The following is a 20,000-nucleotide window of genomic DNA, read 5'->3' as shown; positions in this document are numbered from 1 at the left end:
CTCCACTTTCTCTTTTGTTCCTGGCGCTGTCTGTCTGTCTCGACTCGTCCATCTCCTTCACAATTTTCTTTCCTCTTTTTCCCCTTCCTCCCTCTCAGGTATTATTTTTCTTATCTCCGGCTCCCTGTCTCATGTTCATTTCCCCTCAGTCTCTCTCTCTCTCTCTCTCTCTCTCTCTCTGTAAAGTAATTTTATTTTTATTATTATTTTTAATTTATCGGTACAATTCTCTCCAATAATTCTACTGGGATTGCGGGCCTCAAAACTCTACGGGAAACATTACCCATGTTTCACTTACTCGATGGAAAGGAAAATTATGAAAAAAAAAAAAAACTCTGCCGCTTCGTTAATAGAGAAAAATATTAATACTTCGCATCTAGTGTCCATTATACTCTACGGACAACACCCACACTTCACTTACTCGATGTAAAGGAAAACAATATACGGTAGCTACTGTTCAAAATTTCTACGAGTTCAAAAGAAGAGGAAACTGTTGACCCTTTCTGTAAGATGACTGATTAGCTTAAGTTATCCTTGCTACCGAAAGACTCTCTCTCTCTCTCTCTCTCACACACACACACACACACGCGCACACACACACACACACACACACACACACACACACACACACACACACACACACACACACACACACACACATGTATATACTGTAATATTCCTGCCAACACTGCGGCTGTCTGATTCTTTCTCCATTACATCTCCATCCCACGACAAGCTTCCTCTTCGACATTAACCCCACTACTATAATTTCTCTCTTCTTAGCTGAATACAATCGTCTGTGGGTATCAGGTATAACGATTAGGTATAAGGTAAAAAATTAATTAAATGAAGAGGTTCGGGGAGGCTGTATCCTACCCCTTCTCTTCCATAGGTTTTTCATTGTAACCTGGGCCAGATTTTCGTCCTTTTGCAGCTTAGTTCACGTAGCTCAGTGGCAGGACACGACTAAACTACGGCTCGTCATGCTTTCCATAGCGCTTCTTTATGACTAGCATGATAATCTAGTGTTAATCTGTTACTTCTCAGCATTCAAAATGGAGTGGGATCATTTTTAGAACATAAAAGCATATAAGTTTCACTTAGCTGAATAACAAGAGCAAAACAATAGTGAGAAAAGGTGTTAAAAGGGTTGATACAAATTAAGTTATTCTCTTCGTATTTAACGTATATCTCTCCTTTCACGTTTTTTCTTTTCATATCCTAGTCTTGTTTGTGGATGGAACGGTGAACTGGGAAAGGTGGTATCACAAGCTTGATCCTGTTTCTTGTAGGGATCAGAATGGGAATCTAAAAACATCACTTATTACTTGTTCTGAATGCGTATCAGTGATGGAAATGGAGGGTGTTAGTGCCCAAGTGGTGACAGGATAGAATTAGGAAAAGTCTTCCACTGGTAAATTGACTTATTTGACCTCGACATTATTTATATTTCGATGCATTAAAGACGCTCCTTCGTGGCGTCATGCTTCCCGTCACTACCATTACCAATATCTCATTTGTCTTTTGTCTGCTTGTCTACCTGTCTACCTGCCTGCCTATCTACCTGTCGACAGGAACACTTGCCAATCTGTCTGTCTGCCTAAAGGCTTACTAATCAACCTACCTGCCTGCCTACCATTTTACCTATCTTTGTATCTTCCAGCCTGCCTATCTATCGCCTGTGACTGCCTGGATGTGTGCCATGTCCTACCTCATTGTAGTATGGGCAGTTGGTGGACTCCTTGACGGACGTGTATTTGCGCTGGTCGCCAATCTGCACACACACCACCGGGTCCATGTTCAGCCCTGCTAGCTGCCGCGCCTCGATGATCGTGATGCACACCTGAAATACACGAGCTTTATACACCTGGCTATACACCTGAAATGAAGTACTCGAGTTTACATACCTCAGTCGCATACAAAAAATACACACACCTGAATATATACCTAATAGAAGATTAAAAAGATTTGCACACCTGAATTACATACAGTACAGGTGATAATCCCAGACACACACAACTGAATATCCCTGAAGGCTCGTAAAAAGAATAATCCCAAACAAGGAGTCATCGCAGTGAAGGGTAAATCTTTCCCCCAAACACGCAACTTTCACACACACACCATTTTCCAACTATGTCCCCTAAATGCCAACTTTCTCACACACACACACACACACACACACACACACACACACACACACACACACACACACACAACTTGTCTGGGTAAAGGAAGACTCTGTGATCATTTCTTTCAGTCCCTCGTTGTACACACACACACACACACACACACACACACACACACACACACACACACACACACACACACACACACACACCTTTTCTCTATCTCTCCTCCCCAGACCACAATTCTTGCCCCTCTTTCTACCTCTCGTTTGCCCTTCTCTTTATCCTATACTTCTCTCCAGTTATGTGTGTGTGTGTGTGTGTGTGTGTGTGTGTGTGTGTGTGTGTGTGTGTGTGTGTGTGTGTGTGTGTGTGTGTGTGTGTGTGTGTGTGTGTGTGTGTGTGTGTGTGTGTGTGTGTGTGTGTGTGTGTGTGTGTGTGTCTGTCTATCTCTGTCTCTGTCCGTCTGTCTGTCTGTCTGTCTGTCTGTCTGTCTGTCCCTCTCTCAAGTTAAACAAAGCAGCGGTTATACATCATTAAGTAATTTTCCCCTGGGCGAGCATAAAAACCACACACAAAAAAGAAAAAACAAAAGAAAAATTATCAGAGTGTAATATCCCCTTGCGTGTGTCCAAGGCCACGTCTATTTTACCAGGAAAGAAGTCTATTATTATTCTATTATTATTCTATTCTTGCTGCAACCAGACGATTTTACTCAGCACTGGAAGGGCCCATGACAGTGAAAGGGTTGTCAGCTTTCTACGGGGATTTCTTTAATTTTGCTATCTCCAGACGATTTTAGTCAGCTTGTGGTAGAGTTTTTGACATGGAGGGGTTGCGTGGAGCTTCAAATTACCCTTTACTACCAAGGGGTTATTGTAAGATGAATAAAATCGTCTAGTTGAAGCAAAAATAAAGAACATACAGACATTACCGGAGTGAGGGCTTTAAAGGCATGCAAGCACAGTCATTTGGCTTTCTAACAGTCCTCTTCCCTTTTCAGTTACCCCATTCTCCTTCCTCTCATTCATCTTCTCTCACTCCTCTCCTCCTTCTCTACAGTACTCTCTCTTCCTTCTCAACTGAATCTTTTCTCCCTTTCTTCTCCTCCCTTCTCCATAGCCATTAATTTTTCTTCCTTGGTGTGCCCTATCTGCCCCTCCCAGTCGTTTCTTCTCTCTCTATCTGCTGTTTTTACGCTATTTCTGCCCCCCCTCCTCCCCTCCTCTCTCTCTCTCTCTCTTGTGACTGAGACCAACTTTCACACATTGTCAGAATTAACTGTATTCACATTCTCTTACGCTCACATTTAAGCCAAGCACTCCAGTGCTCACTCACTTTCATTCGCTTCCTCTTAAAACTTCACGTCTTTTAAAAACACACACGTATTTTACAACACTGCATAGCGAGCTGTATGCATTCCATATCATCTCCTTTGCACCTGAACCTTCATATTTAACTTACTTTATTCTTGACACGTTGATATGATTAGTGATTTATTTTAAGGACCTCTGAGGGGGATTAGAACAGTGTACCGTAAACTTTTTCTGTGTGATTACTCCCTTTTTCTGTGGTAGATGATTTCAGTTTTTTTTATTTTTATTTTGTTACTTCTAGATGATTTTATTTGGTTTTATTTTTTTATTTTGTCACTGCTAGATTCTTTTATTTAGCTTTATATTTCATTTCATCAACACAAGATGATTTTATTTAGCTTTATATTTTGTTACTGCTATATTATTTTATTTAACTTTACGTTCTATTTTATCAAAACTAGATTTTTTTATTTGTTTTTTTTATTTTGTCGCTGCAAGATTTTTCTATTTACCTTCACGTTTTATTTTATCACTACTAGATGACTTTATTTAGATATTTTATTTTGCCACTGCTAGATTACCTTATTCAGTTTTACTTTCTATATTGTCAGTGTTAGATGATTTTATTTTGCAAAGGGGAGACCTCTCGTAGCACGGAAGTCAATGGAGTTTGTGTCAGTAAAAGACGTCTCTAAGCGGAATAAAGTCGTCAAGTCGTTGGAAAAATAGAAGAAAAAGTACTGACAGGGCTAAACAGCACTCTGATATGTATTCAGTTCCATTCACTTCTTTGTAAAGCAATATTTTTCTCAGTCGTAATATACACAAGAAAACTCTATGGACAACGCCACCCACGTTTCATTTACTTGCTGGAAAGGAAATACTCTATTGAAAGAAAAGATAGAGTGAGAAAAAGGAGAGGAGAGGAAGAATGAAGAAGAGAGTGGAGGTGTGATGATGATAATGAAAGGAAGATAGATGGAAACAGGAGGAAGAAAGGAAAGGGGAAATGATGGAAGGCATTAAAAGAAAGGAATACAGCCGAGGAAAGACAGAAGTGAGGATGATTACCAAATACAAGGAAATATAAGAGGAGAGGAGAAAGGAAAGAAGAGGAAATGGAAAGGATAGTGGATAATCTTCACATCCAGATCCTGTCTCGTACACACTCCATATTCATGATCTCTGACAAATACCATCTCACCCGCCCCTTACCAGGTCTCATGCAGGCACGTATTATCAGCAGCAGCATACACGGTCATGCATGCACACAAACACACAAGCGCAAAAGCATGTACACACACACACACACACACACACACACACACACACACACACACACACACACACACACACACAGAGTGATGAAAATACTTTCATATGCATCCACTTTGAAATTCCTAGTTACACGCAGACATCTCATTTCTGCTTGATTCATACACACAGACCCACACAGCCTTTTTCTTGCATGCTCACTGTATTATCCTATTCACACACACACAACACAACACACACACACACACACACACACACACACACACACACACACACACACACACACACACACACACACACACACACACACACACACACACACACAAACAAAGTGAGTGTGTTAGCTCACTGTCTCACATCTCATTATATTTTCCACTGAATTTTTCTTTTTCATCTGATTCATTTTGACTCAGCTCGCCTTATACTTCTCCTTCTACCTCATACCACACAGTCACTGTCTCTCCTTTCTTTTTCCTTTTTCTTTTCGTCTGTCTGTCCATCCGTCTGTTCTTCTGTGTATCTGTCGATCTGTCTGTCTGTCTCTCGTACTCAGTTTCCCACCTCATATGCTACGGTTACTCTGTCAATTTCTTTCTTTCTCTCTGTCTGTCTGTCTGTCTGTCTGTCTGTCTGTCTCTGTCTCTGTCTCTCTGTCTGTCTCTCTCTCTCTCTCACACACACACACACACACACACACACACACACACACACACACACATTAACACCCCATCTCCTCTTTATCCCCCTCCCTTACCCCGTCATCATCCGCTCAGATTATATGTAAACAGCGGACCTAGATGGAAGGCTAATTCCATTCTCCTCTCCTTCCTACTTCACTAGATAGAGAAATTCCGACACAGCATCGATTTCTCCCCTCGGAACGACTAATGAGAGAGAGAGAGAGAGAGAGAGAGAGAGAGAGAGAGAGAGAGAGAGAGAGAGAGAGAGAGAGAGAGAGAGAGAGATTCATTTGGCAGCTAGGTGAATCAGGTGTGCTAGTCAGATTATCAGAGAGTTTAATTAATGCAGTCCATCCTACAGGTAAATGGTCGATCAGGGAGATAGTTACATAGATCGTTAACCAGTCAAACCTTTAATCAGTCAGCCAGTTAATTAGTCAGTCAGCTTTACAATTAATCAGTCTGTCAGTCAATATGCCAGTAGTAGTCAGCCAGTCATTTAGTCACCTGCTTAGTCAGTTGGTCATTTACTTGATTAGTCATTTATTTTATTATTTTGCCTTTCATGTAGTCGTTCAGCTCTTGATCTTTCAGTTATTATGTTATTTAATGCATCTCTAAATTCGTCGGCATTAAATTAGCCATCTAATCAAGAGCTGGTAACTCATTTTTTTTGTCACATACTTACTATCCCTTTCAGATTACAGGTAAGAATAAAGAAGATAGGGAAAAGCATATCAAAGAAGTGGAAAAACGCGTGAGAAGATAAAAACATAAACACAGCTTCAAGCGCCTCCCCCCTCCTTCCGAAAAAAAAAAAATCAAATTAATTTCACCGGAATGTTCGAAGCTCGCGAAAGAAAAGAACCCCATATATCAAAACCAAACACTTCCTCTTTTCTGGTTGTGAAGGCGGAAGAAATCTGAGCCTAAGGTAAACACAGAAGGCTTGGAGTTTACGGCGGCATGATAATGTAAACAGTCCTAGGGGCGAGACTGTTCGTGAGAGGGAAGGGGAAACAGTGCAAGGAGCGGGAGGAAGTCGGAAGTAAACAGTTGGGCGGACAGTACTGGGACAGAGATGGGAGTGCAGGGAAACAGGGAAAATGGAAGAAGGAAGAAGTGACAAAATAGGGAAAATGGAAGAAAGAAGAAGAGAATGGTACGGGAGCGGAGAATGGTGTGGGATAAAGGCTAGAAGTAAACAGCTGGGCGGACCGTACTAGCGCTGAGTTGGGCATGTGGGGATGCAGGGAAAATCGAAGAATGAAGTGAACGGTGACACCAAGGAGAATGGTGTGTAAGGCAAGCGGAAACAGAAAAGGGGCGTGGGATGGATGTCCGGAAGTGAGCAGCTGGGCAGAATGTAAGAAGGGTTATGGGTAAATAGGGTAATGGAGGAACAAGAAGTGAATGGTGTGATGAAGGAGCACGGTAGGAGAGGCAAGAGGACACGGTGAGGGAGTGGGGAAGTGAGCAGGTAGGAAACAGAGGATGAGAAGTGAATGTTGTCAGAGAAAGAGGAGAATTAAAAGTGATTAGAAGGAGATGGATAGATAGATAGATAGACAGATAGATAGATAGATAGATAGACAGATAGATAGATAGACAGAGATAGAGATAGATAGATAGATAGATAGATAGATAGATAGAGAGAGAGAGAGAGAGAGAGAGAGAGAGAGAGAGAGAGAGAGAGAGAGAGAGAGAGAGAGAGAGAGAGAGAGAGAGAGAGAGAGAGAGACAGACAGACAGACAGACAGTGAGAGAGAGAAAGAGAGAGAATAAAAGAATGGTATTAGAGGCAAGGGGAAATTGGGAAAGGGTGTGGGAGGGAGGCAGAAAGTGAACAACCAGACCGAACTGACTGGGAAAGGCGTGGATGTGAGGAAGAGACAAATAGACAATGGAAGAATGTGAATAGTAAGAGAATGGAGAGGATGGGAGAGATAATGAAAGAGATGCAGGAAGGGAGATATCAACTGTTAAAGAGAGAAAGAGATGAGACAGTCTGATGTGGAGATATAGAGAAAATAGAGGGGATGAGAAAATGGGAAGAGAAGTGAAGAGCACCAGAGGAATAAATAACATACACAGAAAGGAAGAGTAGAAGAGAAATGGATAAAGGAGAAGAGGGGATGATTTGATGTGGGGAAGCAAGAAAAGCAGAGTGAGAGAGGGGAAGAGAGTGGGATGAGAGAAAGAGACGGATGGGAAAGAAAATTGGAGAAAGAGATGCTGTATGTGACCTTAACCAGACTGGGATGGCCAATGTGGGAGTGAGCAGGGCGAAGTAAGGAAGCTGAAGGAGTAGTAAAAGAGAGGGAAATTAACTCAAGAAAAAGAAGGTAAGTATGGGAAGAAAGGGAAAGGGAAAAATGAGAAAAATGAAGGAAAAGAGGGGAGGAAGGAGGGAAAGAAGTGAAGTTAGTAATAGGAATAGGATGGAGGGGTGGTTGAATGAGGAGGTATGAAAGTATGAGAGGGGGAAAGGGAAGACGGAAAATGGGAGGAACGGAAAAAGAGAAGGAAAAGAGGGGAGCAGGAGGGGAAAGAAATGCAGTGAGGAACGGGAAATAGGATGGAAAGGTGGTTGAATCAGAAGGTATGTAAGTAAATGAGGGGGAAAAGATGAAAAGCAAATGAAAGATATAATTAATAATAAAACTTGGATGGAGAGGAAAACTGAACAACTGTGTGTGAGCTTCATGAGAATGAGATGGCCACCGTGGGTTAACTGAGGTGGGAGTGAGGTGGGCGGAGTAGGGAGGCTGGTGGAGTAGTAGGAGGGAGGGAAATTAACTCAAGGAAGAGAGGGAAGGGAAGGAATGAGAAGGAGAGTAAGGGGAAAGAAAAAAATGAAAGGGAAAATAGGAAAAAGAGGAAAAGGAAAGAAGAAGGAAGGAAGGGGGAGGAGAGGAAGGAGAGAGAAGAAAAGGGAGGGGAAGAAAGGGAAAAAATAAGAAAAGGAAGGGAGAAGGATGGGATACGAAGGAGAGGAAGGGGAGAGAAAAAACGGGAGGGGAAGACTGAGAAAAGGGGAAAAGGAGGGGAGAATGAGGGGAAAGTAATGAAGTGAGGAATGGGAAAAGGATGGAAGAGTGGTTGAATAAAGGGTAGGGAAGTCAGGAAAGGAAATAAGAAGGAAGGAAAGAGGGAGAACGAAGGGAATGGAAAGGAAAGGTGGAAAAAAGAAGATAAAAGAAAAATGGAAGATGTGACTAGGAACAAAACGTGACTGGAGTGAGGAGGGGAATATGTGTGTATGAGCTTAATGGGACTGAGATGGTTAGTGTGGGGGAAGGAGAGACTGGGGTGAGGAGGAGAGGACTGGAGAGAGTGAGAGAGTGAGAGGAGGAGGAAGGAAGGGGAGAAAGGAGGAAGGGAAGCTAGGGAAAGAGAAAGGAAGGGAATGGGAGAAAGGAAAGGGAGAAATATAGAAGGGGAGAGAGGAAGACAATGGAAGAAATGGGAAGAAGGAAACGCGGGAAAGACATAAATAAGAGGAAAAAGAGAAGGAATGAAATTGGAGGAGGATGAAAAGGAAGAGAAGGGTGGGAAGTGGAAGAAATGGAAGGGAAATGGCAGAAAATAAATGCTGCTCAGGAATATGATAAGGGAGAGTGAAGTGAAGGATATGAAAGGAAGGTAATGGATACCAAGTAAGAACAGGGAGAAAAGAGAAAGTTGGACGCAGGGAGGGAAGGAGGAGGAAGAAAGACGAGAGAAAAAGAAATGTGACTAGAAGAAAATGGAGAATATGGAGAAAAATGATGAGAAAGATGGACATAGGAAGAGAAGGAGATAGAAAAAGGAAGTGAGGAATAAATCTGATTAAGAAGAATGTATGAATGGAAACCAGACACTGACAACTGAGGTGAATCTTAACTAGACTGTGACTGCCAGTTTGGGTAAATGAGACCAACCAGGAGAGCGGATGGCAGAGTAGGGAGGATGGGGAAGTGGGGGTAGGAAGGGAGGAGAAGGTAGAAGCTGGGAGAAGGGAAGTAAGGGAGGAGGGAGGACTGAAATTGCTAAGGAAGGGAAGGAGAGATGAAAAGTAAAGGAATGGATGTAGAAGAAAAGAAGATATGAAGAGGGAAAGATGGACGGAGAGTAAAAGAAGAAAGAGGGGATTGGAAATGTTAAGGAAAGGAAAGAAAGGAGAGAGGGAAAGGAAAAATGAAGGAGAAAGGAAGGAAGAAAGGGAAGAAAAAGGGAAGAAAGGGAAGAGAAGGAAGGAATAAGAGAAAAAGAAAGGTAAGATAGGGAAGAGAAAGAAGGAATGAGAGAAAGAGAGGGAAGGAATGAAGGGAAGAGAAAGGGAAAGGAAGGAAGGAAGGAATGAGGGGAAAGGGTGGGAATAAGGGGGAGAGAAAGGGATGAAAGAGAAAAGAAGGAAGGAATGAAGGAAAGAGAAAGGAAAGAAAGGAAAGAGAAGAAACGAGAGGGAATGTTGGTGAATTTAAGCAAACTGAGATGGCCACTGTGGGTGAATGAGGACAAAGTGAGGAGGCTGAGGGAAAGAGGGAAGGGAGGAGAGGGAAGGGATGGGAGGGAAAAGGAAAGGGGAAGAGACAGGAAGGAAAGAGGAAGAGACGGATGAAAGGATAGAAGGTAAGAGAAATGGAAGTACAACCAAAGAGGAGGGACGGGAGGATAAGGAGAAAGAGGAAAGAGGAAAGAAGGAAATAGAGAAAATGGGAAAGGAAGGAAGAGGAATGAGAGGAAAATAAAAGAAGAGGGAGGTTTTTAAGGGGGGATGAGAAATATGAGCGAGGAGAGAGGACGTAGAGAGGAGGAATAAAAAGAAAAACAATAGAAAGGAAGGAAAGGATTTGGAGAAGGAATAGGAGGAGAGAAAAAGAAGAGCGGAGGGAGGGAGAGGATTAGGAGAAGGAATAGGAGGAGAGAGAAAGAAGAAAGGAAGGACGGGACAGGAATAGGAGGGAGAGTGCGGAAAATAAAGAAGGGAGGAGGGGATCTGGAGGAGGAGCTGGAGGAGGGGAGAGTGGGTGAATGGTTTTATTGGATCTAATTGATGTTTGTATGAGCAATGTGGGGGAAGATGGAGGGATGCGGGAGAGGGTGGGGGAAGAATGAGGAGGAAAGAAGAGAGGGCGAATGGTGGAGAGAGGGTGAGGGAGAAAAGAACGAGATGGTAGACAGAGGGAGAAGGTGAAAAGAGAGTGGTGGAGAACTGAGAGAGAAAGAAGAAAGGGAGGGATGGTGGTGAGAGGGTGAGGAAAAAAAGTGGGAGGTGGTGGAGAGAGGCTGGGCGAGAAAGGCAGAAGGACAATGTTGAGAGGTTGCGAGAGAAAGGAGAGTGCAGGAGATGGAAGAAAGAAGGACAAGGGGAAATGGGGATAGTGGAGAAAGGATCAGAGAGAAAGGAGAGAGGAAGACTGGAGAGAGGGTGAGGGAGAAAGGAAGGAGGAAGATAGAAGAGGAGGTGAGGGAGAAAGGAGAGAAGTGGATGGTGGAGAAAGGGATTAGTGGAAAGTAAAGAAGAGGATAGTGGAGACAGGGAGAGGGAGAAAGGGGAGAGAGGCGCGGTGGAGAGAGGGTAAGGGAAGGACGAGAGAAAGAATGGTAAGAGAAGGGGAGACAAGACAAAGGTGCAAGGAAGCAATAGAGGAACAGTGTTTACGTGAAAGAAGTGAAAAAGGAGAGTAATTATCAGAAATGGAGACTGAAAAAAAAATGGTGCTGAGCGGTAATAAGAAAAATGAAAAAAAAAAAAAAGGATGAAAGTAGAAATAACGATAGAAAAAAAGGAATAGATAAAAAAGAGAAGGAAACCAAAGGGTAAATATGAAAGCAGGAAGAGGAGACGAAAGAGACAAGGATAAGAAGAGAAGAGGAAGAGAGGAAGGATAAAGAGCATTAAAGGAGAGAGATGAAAGGCGAGAGAGAGAAAAAAAGAGAGTAGAGATAAAAAGAGAGCCCCTTACTGGTATTGGAAAGGGTAGTGTGGCATGAGGAAGGCTGGAATGAGAGAGAGAGAGAGAGAGAGAGAGAGAGAGAGAGAGAGAGAGAGAGAGAGAGAGAGAGAGAGAGAGGGGTGAAAAAGAAATTATACACAGAAAGCGAAAGACGGTGCACCTTAAAGGGAAACTAGCCAAAAAATGAAAATGAATCCTTACGGTCCAACAACAGAGGAAGGGTAATATAAAAATCAAGGACTTGAAAATGAGACCAAGAGAATGCAAACGGGTGGAATAAGCGGATGAGGGGAAGAGGAAGAATGCGAGAGAGGGGAGGAGGGAGAATGCGAGAGAGGGGAAGAGGGAGAGTGCGAGAGAGGGGAAGAGGTAAAATGCGAGAGAGGGGAAGGGGAGAAAGCGAGAGAAGGGGAGGGGGAGAGTGCGAGAGAAGGGAAGAGGTAAAATGCGAGAGAGGGGAAGGGGAGAATGCGAGAGAGGGGAAGGGGGAGAGTGCGAGAGAGGGGAAGGGGGAGAATGTGGGAGAGGGGAAGGAGGAGAGTGCAAGAGAGTGGAGAGGCTAACCCCAGGAGAGCCGGGTGACAGAATGCGATGAAGACAGGATGAGAGAACAGAAGAATGTGTATAAAAATGTGGATTAATTAATATGATGTGGAGAAGCGTACATAAGTAGTAAGGGTAACTAGGGAAATAAGACATTATATGCTGAATCTGTCTGTCTGTATCTACCTATTTATATCTATCAATGTATCTGTTTGCCTGTCTATACCTATCTGTTTATCTGTCTATGTCTGTCCGTCCGTCTGTGTGTCTGTTTTTCTGTCTGTAGAATGCTTCCCAGAAATGAAACAAATCCACGTGTTAGCGAATAAAGACTCTCAATTTCACCTCGCTGATTTTAAAAGAATAAAAAATAAGGGCTGCTTTAAGTGTAAGTGTTGTAGGATTGATCAAAACTAAATAGAAGTGAGGTGAGGTATGAAAAGAAACCAGTATTACATCAAAAGTATAGTAACTTGAGTATTTATGTCGGAGTAGTGAGGCGTAGGGTGAATTTGATCTGCATATTGAATGAGGCTAGGGAGGAGGTGGGTGAGATGGTGGTGGGGGGAAGGAGGAAAACGGACGTGATGTGATGGGTAAAGGATAAAAAATAGAGTATAGAACAGTAATACGAGTGTACTGTATTTTGAGAGGGAAGTGAAATAGGAGTGGCGAGCTGACTGGAGCTAGATTGGAGATGGTAGGGGAGGGTCGTGGGGTAGGGAGGCTAAGTGAGGTGAGGGAAGTGCAGATCAATAGAACAGCAATACAGCAAAGTAAGTCTAGCATACTCTAGCCGATGGAGGGAGGTAGGGAGTGAATGAAGAGTGATGCAGTGCATGGGAGTGTGCTGTGGCGGAGTGAACGAGTAGAGACACTGTGAATGGGTGTGTGGTGTGGTCTGGTGTGGTGGTATGAATGGGTATGCGGTTTGATGTGGAAAAGTGATAGAGTGTGTGGTGTGGAGGAATGAGTGGGTGTGTGGTGTAGCGGAGTGAATGAGTGTGTGGTGTGATGGAGTGAGTGAGTGTGTGGTGTGATGTGGAGTGAGTGGGTGTGTGGCGTGGTGGAGGGAATGGGTGTGTGGTGTGGTGGAGTGAGTAGGTGTGTGATGTGGTGGAGTGAATGGGTGTGTGGTATGATATGGAGGAGTGAATGAGTATGTGGTGTGGTGAAGCGAGTGCGTGTGGGGTGTGATGTGTGGGAGTGAGAGCGTGTCTGGTGTGGTGTGGTGTGGTGTGGTGTGGTGGAGTGAATGGGTATATGGTGTGATGTAAAGTGAGTGGGTTTGTGGTGTGGTGGAATATATTCAAGTGGTTGATGCTGAAACGGGATGTACATGGAAGTCTGTCCTGGGGAAATTCAATTAAGCTTTGCGTGTGTGTGTGTGTGTGTGTGTGTGTGTGTGTGTGTGTCCTTCCCTTTCATTGTTATCCAGTTCATTTCCTCCCTTCCTCTCTCTCTCTCTCTCTCCCTCTCCTTTGTGCCCCTGACTATATAATTGCCTCGTTACCCCTGCCTCCACCACAGTACCTCCAGCTAAGTACCTCATTCCCACTGTTAACCCTTTCATTACCTAGGCCTCTCCTGACCCGAATAGCCTCGTTCATATAGGTAGTCAGAATAAAAGCAAAATTATACATCATCGTCCTGAATGGGTTAAATACTCTGAAATACAACAAGCATACCAAAATAAAAACCATATATATAAAAACTAACACGAATATAAACTCTAATAAATTATATATATTGTTTGTACTATATATATTTTTTTCAGGTTGATTATCTCCAGAACATCAGAAAGGAAATTGTCTAGTATAAGAATGCAACGTAAAATGGAAACATGAAAACTTGTATACTGACTAACACACCTATAGAGATAATGGTAGATCTTGTGTTTTAGAAAATTTGCAATGATCCATACAAATATTCATCTATCTATCAATCTATCTGCCCATCCATCTATCTATCTATCTATCTACATATTTATCTCTGTCTATATCTATCTATCTATTTCTCCATCTATGTATGAATCAAAGAGAAGTAGGATGATCAGTATTTCAATTTTCATAATTATTACCAGAATAAAAATGACAAGAACAAAATAAATATGATGTCCTCAGGCTGAAGGGAAAAATATGAAAGAGATATCATACAGGAAAAATGTGCACTAATTAATAACAATGCTCACCTGAAAGTCCTGCGCCTTGAGTTCCACAGGTGTTGAGTTGACCGTGTCGGATTTGTGCCTGGGGGGTGAAAAAAAGTGAAGCGTTACTCTCTTCATTTTAACTTGGCCTAAAAGTGCGATATCTCCAACTTTAATACCACGTCGTCATAACAGATTATCATGGGGAAGGGAATGAGTGCTATATTCCTTTCATTTTAACTTGGTTCAGAATTGTGATCTTTCCAGCTTCAATGCACAGGCGTAACAAGAAATAGCACGAGTATGATGCTAGTCACGAAGAAGTGGGAGGAAAGTCGTACCGCAGTATCGTCTAATTCAGCACTTTCACCCACTTACCCCACTCTCATTCACTCTCCCAGCAGCCTCTGTTCCTCTCTTAACAACGCTCATTTCATTCTCTAAGCTCTCTCGTTCAGTTTTATACATCATTTCCTTGTTTTAGTCAGTCTCGTAAGATTATCAGGCATCATCATCCTCACTGCAATCTCCCTTTTGTCCTCTTACATGCACTCATTCACACTTTCCTGATGAGCTTTTAGTCTGTCTCTGTCTATCTGTCAGTCTGTCTGTCTCTGTCTCTGTCTCTGTCTCTCTCTCTCTCTCACAACGCACTCGCCATCCACACCCATTTCTCCAAGCAGATTCTCTCTCTCTCTCTCTCTCTCTCTCACCGACACCCACTCACCAATCACTTTGTCACTGATATTGCCACAAAGCTTTAGCACCATTTTCATAAATCCCATGTCATAAACAAAAGCACCACAACACACACACACACACACACACACACACACACACACACACACACACACACACACACACACATGCACACATGTATACATTCTCTACATGCTGGAGAAATTAAAAAAATCATTATCATGATCATCATCATCGGCATCATCATCATCATCAGCAGCACCATCACCAACCTCACCCAATTTTCAACTATTTTAAATGGGTAGGTAGTATCAAGGAAACAAATAAATAAATAAATCAGGCGCTGTCATCAAATTACACAGTGACAATGGTCATACCTGCCTACCTACCTACAAACATACATACATAAAAACTTACATACATACACACATACATATATATATATATATATATATATATATATATATATATATATATATATATATATATATATATATATATATATATATATATATATATATCCATCCATCCATCCACACATACATACATAACATCCTCTCCCTCACTGTTCAAGGCTTCCAAATTCACTGCTCCCTACCACGCACTAACAATAGAAAAAAAATAACTCATTCGGGTTTCAATTACCCACCACCAGCAACCTACAACCCTCTGCTTAATATTTACCTTGGCAACAATAGCCTGGCTGAGCTCAATGGAGGCAGTCTGTTGTTAATGATATTGTGTAAACGTTAGGTGGGTCCCTGTGAGGGGAGTGTGGGGCTAACGTGCACTATAATACAGTATAAATAAACGTTTGAGGATAGATGAGAACGTTTGTGTCTGTTCATTTTCTCTTCTCTGTGTTGGTGTGTGTACTTTCACTCATTTTCTCTCGCATTTTGTCCTGTCTCTGCCTGTCTGTCTGTCTGTCTGTCTGTCTGTCTGTCGCTTTCTCTCTCTCTCTCTCTCTCTCTCTCTCTCTCTCTCGTCTCCGTGATTCTGTTGGTTTTTGTACCATGCCTTTCTCTCGCCTCTCGTTCTGCCTGCCTATCTCTCTGTTTCTCTGTCTGTATCTGTCTGTCTGTAATAGTATTTTTGTCTGTCTGTCTGTCTGCTACCCTGTTCCTGTGTTGTGCCACTAAAATATAAGAACAGTCACGCCTCTAGGTTGGAATTCACAATTACACTCAGTTCCCTGTTGTAACAATTATTTTTTTTGCAGTAAGTAAAGAACAAGACAGAAGGCTACACGTTCTTCCCAAATCTCTTGTCTCTCCTACAAAAATGAAGTTAAATTTTAGAGGTAAGTTGTTAGTTATACTGCAGGAAAAACAACAAACACAGGAAAACGCAGAGTCCTCCCACATCTCTTGTTCCTACTGTGTAAAATAGTTATTAGAGGAATGTTATCGCAAGTTATTCTATAGAAAGGACAAAACAGGGAAGTGTTGAGTATTCCCAAACCTCTTGCTCTTACAACAAAAATATATCTTAGTTACGAGACCAATAGGATCTTAAGTTATTTTGCGTATCTGAACCCTGACATTACGAGTATAGTAGTAGTAGTGATTGTAACCTCATTCTCGTCTACAAGTGAACTCGGTGGACTGCAGGCTGAAGTTGTTCTTCTGCAGTCCACCATTCTCCTTCTGGGGGCTAGGGAGGGAGCTGAGGGATGTTCTTATAACCAGGCAGCTCCATCTCCCTGTCATAGCAGTGCCACCACATGAAGGCGTCCCTCTCCATCACCTCCCTCCCCCTTCGCATATACCGAATGCAATATTACCAATAACGTTTGTATTTGCCTTTAGTCCGTGGATCTGTTGCGATATATAAGGGAGGATATGTTGCATTTGTGGTTCTGCATTGGAGATTGCAACTTGAAGGGATGTGTGTATGTATGTAGTGTAAGTCTTAAATTAATATGTGTATATCTGAGACACGTATATCTTGTTTGTCTTTGTCTGCCTGTCCATATGTCTGTTCCTGTTTGTCTATCTGTCCGCCTCTGTCTGTTTATCTCTGCCTGTTTGTGTATGCTTGTATACCCGTCTGTCTCTAGTTATCTATTTGTCTGCCTCTGTCTGCTTGTCTATCTATCTGTGTCTTTCTGCTTATTTACATGTAGTGTAGGCTATACCTATAACTCTGTTTTACTGTAAATCTATCTGTCTACATGTCTGCTTGTCTTTCTGTGCTTCTCCTTGTTTATCTCTCCCTATTCGTGCACAGTCGATTTATCTGCCTGGATATCTCTTTCTACATACTTGCCTCTTTGTATATTTAGCTGGGTGCGGATCTGTCTAAATGCTTGTGTATCTATTTGCCTGTCTATCGATCTGTTTGCCTGTTTACATGCATCTCTGCCTCTGTCTCCTTGCTTTTTTATGTGTCTGTGTACAGGCGTGCACAGAGATTTTCATCAGCTTGGGGGCGAAATAAGTCTGTGAGGGAGTAAGGACTGTCCTTAACCCCCTCACTAAAAACAGGTTCATCTAAAGTACAAAAAAAAATCGTCTGGAAATTAATAAAATGGAAGAAATGAGGAAACTACAACGTAACCGGAATGAAAGGGTTAGTGGGTTAATGGCTTCAGCCGTAAAATCAGGCAAGAGGTGCTGTAATTTCAGGGTACTAATTCATTTTTTAGGCCACGTTACAGTGAGAGGATTCCCCCCTCTTGACACCCTCCCTCCCAAGTAGGAGAAGAGGTGAGCAGGTGAGAGAGAAGGTGAAAAATTAACCATATTCACTGAGAGAGAGAGAGAGAGAGAGAGAGAGAGAGAGAGAGAGAGAGAGAGAGAGAGAGAGAGAGAGAGAGAGAGAGAGAGAGAACTGAGACCAAGGTAACTGAGGTAAGGCTGAAAGATGGTAAATGAACGGGAAATTATCTCTGTTGGCCGATGGAGAAACTGAATTATTGCCCCTGTGTAAGAAAATGTTGGGTACAGGATTATGTTCGAGGTGTGTGTGTGTGTGTGTGTGTGTGTGTGTGTGTGTGTGTGTGTGTGTGTGTGTGTAATTTGCGGCGTTGTCGTGTATGTGGGTTGGCAGGCGGCCGATATTGCTGCCTGCACACATATATCTTCCTCCAAACACGCCTGTCTATCTCCCAATTTAGATGTGGCGAGGCGCTCTCTCACCGCAAGGCAGAGACCGCCTCGCCTCTTCACACATTTAATTTTACTCTAATCCACTGTTTTTGTCCATCTCTTACTCTGAACCCCACCATCCATTATTCTTAACTGATACTTTTTATACATCAGTATTACGGAGACGGTCACTCACTATCACACATCTTTCCCCAAGCCACCAGCGTCCATCTTTTAATTTGCCTTTCTCCACATTCATTGATATATGTTATTTTTGCTGAAGAGGGATGCCTTCGTGTGGTGGCATCGATATAACCAAGGTGCTATGTTGCCTAGTTATACAAATGTCCCTCAACTCCCTACCTACTCCCCAAAGAGAATGGTAGACTGTCTGAGGAAGCTAACTTCAGCCTACAATCCACCGGGTTCACGTTCAGGCTTGCTGGCGTTGCTGCAATACTATAACAATTTCTGCTGCCGCTGCTGCTTTTCAGTCAATATTTTCTGGCTGGAGACATTGCGGGCAACAAACACATCTTCTCTCCATCCCACAGTCATCCGTCTCTCAATCCAGCCCTCCTCACCCATCAATATCAGCTGTTTTACTGGTTTAATATCGATGTCAGTAATAACGACATTCACTCTCATTATTCAGACAAACTTCTTCCTTACTCCTCTGCCCAGGTCCATCTCTCATTTCATGTTTTTCCTCATTTAGCGTTTTTTTATGGTTTCACTGCTTTACTTCCCTGCCACACTATTACATGTGGTGAGTGTGGTGATGGTGGAGTGTATGGTGAGCGTGGTGATGGTGGACTGTGATGAGTGTGGTGATAGTGGGGTGTGTGGTGAATGTGGTGGTGGTGGAATGTGTGATGAGTGTGGCGGTGGTGGAGTGTGTGGTGAGTGTGATAGTGGTGGAGTGTTTGGTGAGTGTGGTGGTGGTGGACTGTGACGGTGGTGGACTGTGGTGAGTGTGGTGATGATAGATGTGGTGGGCGGTGTGTACTTGCCGCTGCCTAAATGTGCCTTGACCACCATCCCTCACATCCACATTTTTCACCACAGCTGCTACCACACTACATTAGCACATGTTAGACCACCACACCACCGCATCACACACTACCAAACAACTAAGATCACTACCACAGCCAATTCCACCACATTTCCATACATACACATACTACCACATCCACCGACATTATCTTAGCCACACATACTTACACACACACACACACACACACACACACACACACACACACACACACACACACACACACACACACACACTAACCAGCTTCCATCTTCCTCTAAGGTTTCTGCACTCAAAAAAACTTTATCTTTCTATTAATAATAAAGTTTTCATTACCTTAAAAGCTTCATGCAGAGTCACACAAGTTTAGGAATATATTTTTAACGAGTGAGGAGAAAAAGTAAGGCTTGATGTGGTTAGTGAATACGGGGAAATGTAGTGTGTGTGTGTGTGTGTGTGTGTGTGTTCTTACCTTACCTAACTGTTCTCACCTAATTGTATCTTTACAGGAATGAGTCAAGCTCGTACTGTCCCGTGTCTTAAACCATATTTATCGTACATATCCTTAAATTTGTGAATTGTTTTGGCACACACTATTTCGTTCGGTAGTGCATTCCATTGATCAATTGCTCTGTTTGGGAATCTGAATTTCCTTACGTCTTTATCACCTCTCTTCTTATGCAGTTTTTTGCAGTGTCCTCTTGCTGATGCTTCTCCATATGTTAAGTAATCATTTATGTCTATTTTCTCCTTTCCTGATATGCATTTATATAGCATTATCATGTCACCTCTTTTCCTTCTCTCCTGTACTGTTGGTAGATTCAGTTTATTTAGTCTTTCTTCGTAGCTTAGGTCCCTTAAGCTTGGTATCCATCTTGTAGCGGCCCTTTGAACTTTCAATCTTGTCTATGTACTTTTTGAGATGAGGACTCCAGACTACTGATGCATATTCCAGGGTTGGTCAAATGAATGATGTTATTATCCTTCTTAGCATGTCTTCATTTATGTATGTGAATGCTATTCTCATATTTGCAAGCAGTGTATACATGTTCCGTACCTTCTCGCTGATGTGGTCAGCCGGAGATAGTCTGTTATTGATAATCACACCTAGGTCTTTCTCTCTTTCTGATGTATATAGGGTTTTA

At 42.6% G+C, this 20,000-nt stretch overlaps 1 protein-coding gene across 1 annotated transcript in view; it reads right to left on the bottom strand.

The window, feature by feature from the left end:
* Positions 1 to 20,000, bottom strand: part of LOC145398336 (otoferlin-like) — an 89,019-nt gene that overhangs the window by 63,610 nt on the left and 5,409 nt on the right. Inside the window, 2 exon segments of the mRNA XM_080271226.1 lie at positions 1,712 to 1,843; positions 14,074 to 14,131. Coding sequence (XP_080127352.1) covers positions 1,712 to 1,843; positions 14,074 to 14,131 — 190 coding nt within the window.

The sequence above is a fragment of the Coenobita brevimanus genome, chromosome 45, assembly GCF_032717465.1.
Source record: "Coenobita brevimanus isolate Jiangsu-jjx chromosome 45, ASM3271746v2, whole genome shotgun sequence".
In the NCBI taxonomy this organism is placed as follows: domain Eukaryota; kingdom Metazoa; phylum Arthropoda; class Malacostraca; order Decapoda; family Coenobitidae; genus Coenobita; species Coenobita brevimanus.
Note: the sequence above shows the minus strand (reverse complement) of the source record. Positions and strands in the feature narration are given on the sequence as shown.